Source organism: Erpetoichthys calabaricus, chromosome 4 (assembly GCF_900747795.2).
Source record: "Erpetoichthys calabaricus chromosome 4, fErpCal1.3, whole genome shotgun sequence".
In the NCBI taxonomy this organism is placed as follows: domain Eukaryota; kingdom Metazoa; phylum Chordata; class Cladistia; order Polypteriformes; family Polypteridae; genus Erpetoichthys; species Erpetoichthys calabaricus.
Genome location: NC_041397.2, coordinates 162,913,691 through 162,917,304, shown reverse-complemented (window position 1 = coordinate 162,917,304; position 3,614 = coordinate 162,913,691). Strand labels below are relative to the sequence as shown.

Below are 3,614 nucleotides of genomic sequence, written 5' to 3'. Positions count from 1 at the left end.
ACGCAAGACATCCACAGACCTGGTCCCGAGTACTGATGTATTTTTAAACCCTGGTGTTAATATAATGTACAGTTTAATGAAATGAAAAAAGTTTCCACTCACATTTTACAGATTGAACAAAATTCTAAGCATACAATATTTATTACTCTTCCAAAATCAAGAAAGGTACTTCTTTCTGTAAAAGCTTTTGTTGCATAGCAGTCTATGCTCATTAATTTTCTGATACTTTTATATTGAGTGCTTGGTGTATAATACTAAAACCCTTTACTCTAAAATAAAAAGAAGCAAAGAAAGAATAGGAGGAAGGCTCAGGTGTGAGATCAGGAAAAACAAAAATCTAATTTCGCAATTGGATGCTCTTTCTCTTTTTTTAATAAATATGAATTATGCAGAGATTAAATTATCAAGGCGTAACTCATTAATGAGTCTAAATTGTCCTTGTATCAATATCAGTAGGTCTGTGAGTGATTATAACTTGGCATGGTCTGCCGTTGGCTTCATGGTTGATTCCTACCTTATACCCCATGTTGCCAGGTTAGGCTTGCATTAAAATCATCAGGTTTTTAGGTTGGACAATGCCACAAATTCCCAAATAAGTAACTTAAGATTCTATGCTGGAACACAACAAAATATGACAAAACTAAACAAAAAATTGGAATGGGAGAGCTTTGTATTGCTACTATACAGCTTATATACAGCTCTAATCTAACAGTGTTTTTACATTTAAGTTTAGAAAACAGAACTATGGAATTACTCAATACTAGTAAAAATAACAAACGAGAGCTAAACAGAAAGAATTGTAGAAAATACATTTATAATAAAATAATGAAAGAAAGACAAGCTAATATTTGACTGATGTATTATATATAACATGAAAAACCAGAAGGTCTTTGGGGAAAGTCTCATTTAAAAATACAATACATACAGTAAAAATACAGGCAATGTTCAAACAAAACTAACACTTTCAAATCATTTTTACTTGATTTACTTGTTTCTTCTTAAAAAATAATTTTCTAATGAAGATTAAGACTTATCAGCCATCTTTAGTTTTGTTACTGGTAATTATTAGAGTAACAACCAGCTACCACAAAAGGCTTTCATTTCTACTACCTCTGTGGTTAAGTTTTTATATTTTATCAAAGGAAGGTATATACAAGAAAGTTTTTATACAAAAATGATAATCCCGAGTTAGCCAAAGGCCTAAGATGAAAATTAATTTAAGATGTAACATATTTGCATTTTATTTATTTGAAAGAAAAGACAACAAACTAAACTTTTTTATCCTTATATATAATACGCTACCGTGTCTGTTTGTTTGTCTGTCCAGGCTTTTAAATCACCTGTAGCTCGCAAACTGTTTGACCTATTGACCTGAAATTTGGTACACATATACTATGTGACGTCTACTATCCGCTTTTGGGGTGATGATTGACCTCCAAGGTTATTCCTCTTTTTATTTTTATTTTATTTTATTTTATTTTAGAAGCAACTCTCAGCAGCGATCAGCAGGGCAGCCGTGCGGCGCATGCCTACGGACGCTGTTCTCATCCCTACCACCTTCGCTGTCACTTCCCCTACCTGTTCATATCTTAAATCATTCTTGAGGCAGCTTGAAGACTTAAGTGCCAGCTTAAGTGAAAAATTAAAGAAAACTTACTAAGTAATTGAAACACAAACAGTAACTTAATCAGTTTTAACACAAAAAGATGCTGATTAAATAAGAGAACAAGTGGGACGCTTGGGTGGAGAAAAGAAGAGCTGCTCAGGAAACAGCAAGTGCATCAACCTCTGAGCAAATGAATGCTAAGCATACAGAGAAAGAGTATGAAAACTATGAATGCTCAAGTCAAGTGTATTCACTCCACGTTATCGTGCAGTGCGCGTTACTGGTGCTGTGATATTTGTATATGGTACACCTCAGATATTTCATAAAAATGCATTTGTACCGTTGAGTTTCAAACACGACCACTTCCTTTTAATTAGTTATACTTTTATCACTAGAAATCTGCAGCTGAGGAGTGCTTAATTCACTTGACTGCTGGCTGCTTGCCACCCTTAACAAGCAGCTAATAACCATATCTTTGGCTTTTGTGGTCTCCATGTTCTGATCTTTTGAGATCTGCAAAGTTATCTGGTCCACGTTATTGAGGATCAGTTCTGAAGCCATGATCTTGGCTGGCGAGTTGCTATTGAGCATACTTTCCATCATATACTGCTTGTACAGCTCCATTATTTTTTGCTCCAGGTAGTTATTCAGCATGGAATTGGACATTGGAAGACTATCTTGAAGAATGCTTTTATCCTTGATGCTGTTCACTCGCCAACATGAAGAATCTCCTTTCAGAGGTTTCTTTATGTAATCAAGAGAAGGTCTGGGAGTTTCTGTTACTGGAATCGGGATTTCATAAGACTGAAGAAATGGACCTTCAGTGTATTCAAAAGTATTGTCAGTTGACAGTTCAGAAAAAGTCAAATTAATTGGCATAACCTGGTCACCAGCAATATGCAAGTCATTGTAGTCCTTGCAAATGCTCTTGCAAGAGGAGGGAACCAAGTATGCTTCTTTGTTGCTGTGAGAAATTACTGGGATATCAACAACAGGTGATGTCTGTCTGATGCTTTGTTGAGCTTTAGGCAGTTTGGGGGGAATGTCTTGAACTGATTCGCTTTGTTTCTTAATCTTGACAGAAGATATAGTATTGCCCAAATTTTTACATCTATCCAGAATGGTCTTGTCTTGTATATCTGGCACTGTGCCTGCCATGTTACAGATAGCAGTCATTTCTCTCACTCTTTCATTTTCTTCTTGTTTTATGGTTGTTAAACTTTCATTATCAAAGTTTTTTCTATAGGCAATAGTCCAAAGAAAGCTCTCACATAACATTCCTAGAATATACAAAAATAAATTAAAATCAACAATATTAAATAAACAATATTTAGACATTGATATATTTGTTGAAAATGTATTTTTCAACAGCCTGTCATATATAAATATAAAAATAATCTAAAGAAACTAGCATAACAGGATGCTAAAAGGACATTGTGTGGATATTTCATAATTAATAGAATAATAGACAATTGCTGCAAAAAGAATGTATGAAAAAAGATTGGATGGTCACTATGAATAGTAGATAGATAGATAGATAGATAGATAGATAGATAGATAGATAGATAGATAGATAGATAGATAGATAGATAGATAGATAGATAGATAGATAGATAGATAGATAGATAGATAGATAGATAGATAGATAGATAGATGGAGATGACACTGTTTAGTGGATGCAGTGGATTCTCCATAATTGATAGGAGCCTGCTGAGCACCCATCGCTCTGCCACAGATGTCAAGCTGTCCAGCTCCATGCCAACAATAAAGCCTGCCTTCCTCACCAGTTTGTCCAGGCGTGAGGCGTCCTTCTTCTTAATGCTGCCTCCCCAGCACACCACCGCGTAGAAGAGGGCGCTCGCCACAACCGTCTGATAGAACATCTGCAGCATCTTATTGCAGATGTTGAAGGACGCCAGCCTTCTAAGGATGTATAACCGGCTCTGTCCTTTCTTACACAGAGCATCAGTATTGGCAGTCCAGTCTAATTTATCATCCAGCTGCACTC

The 3,614-nt window shown here is 35.5% G+C and overlaps 1 protein-coding gene across 1 annotated transcript; it reads right to left on the bottom strand.

Moving 5' to 3' along the window:
- Positions 1-1,344: 1,344 nt before the first annotated feature.
- LOC114641423 (TLR adapter interacting with SLC15A4 on the lysosome) lies at positions 1,345-2,919 on the bottom strand. Its single transcript, XM_028790475.2, has one exon. The coding sequence runs from the start codon at positions 2,882-2,884 to the stop codon at positions 1,976-1,978; it is 909 nt and encodes a 302-aa protein (XP_028646308.1). The 5' UTR covers positions 2,885-2,919; the 3' UTR covers positions 1,345-1,975.
- Between the last annotated feature and the right edge of the window lie 695 nt (positions 2,920-3,614).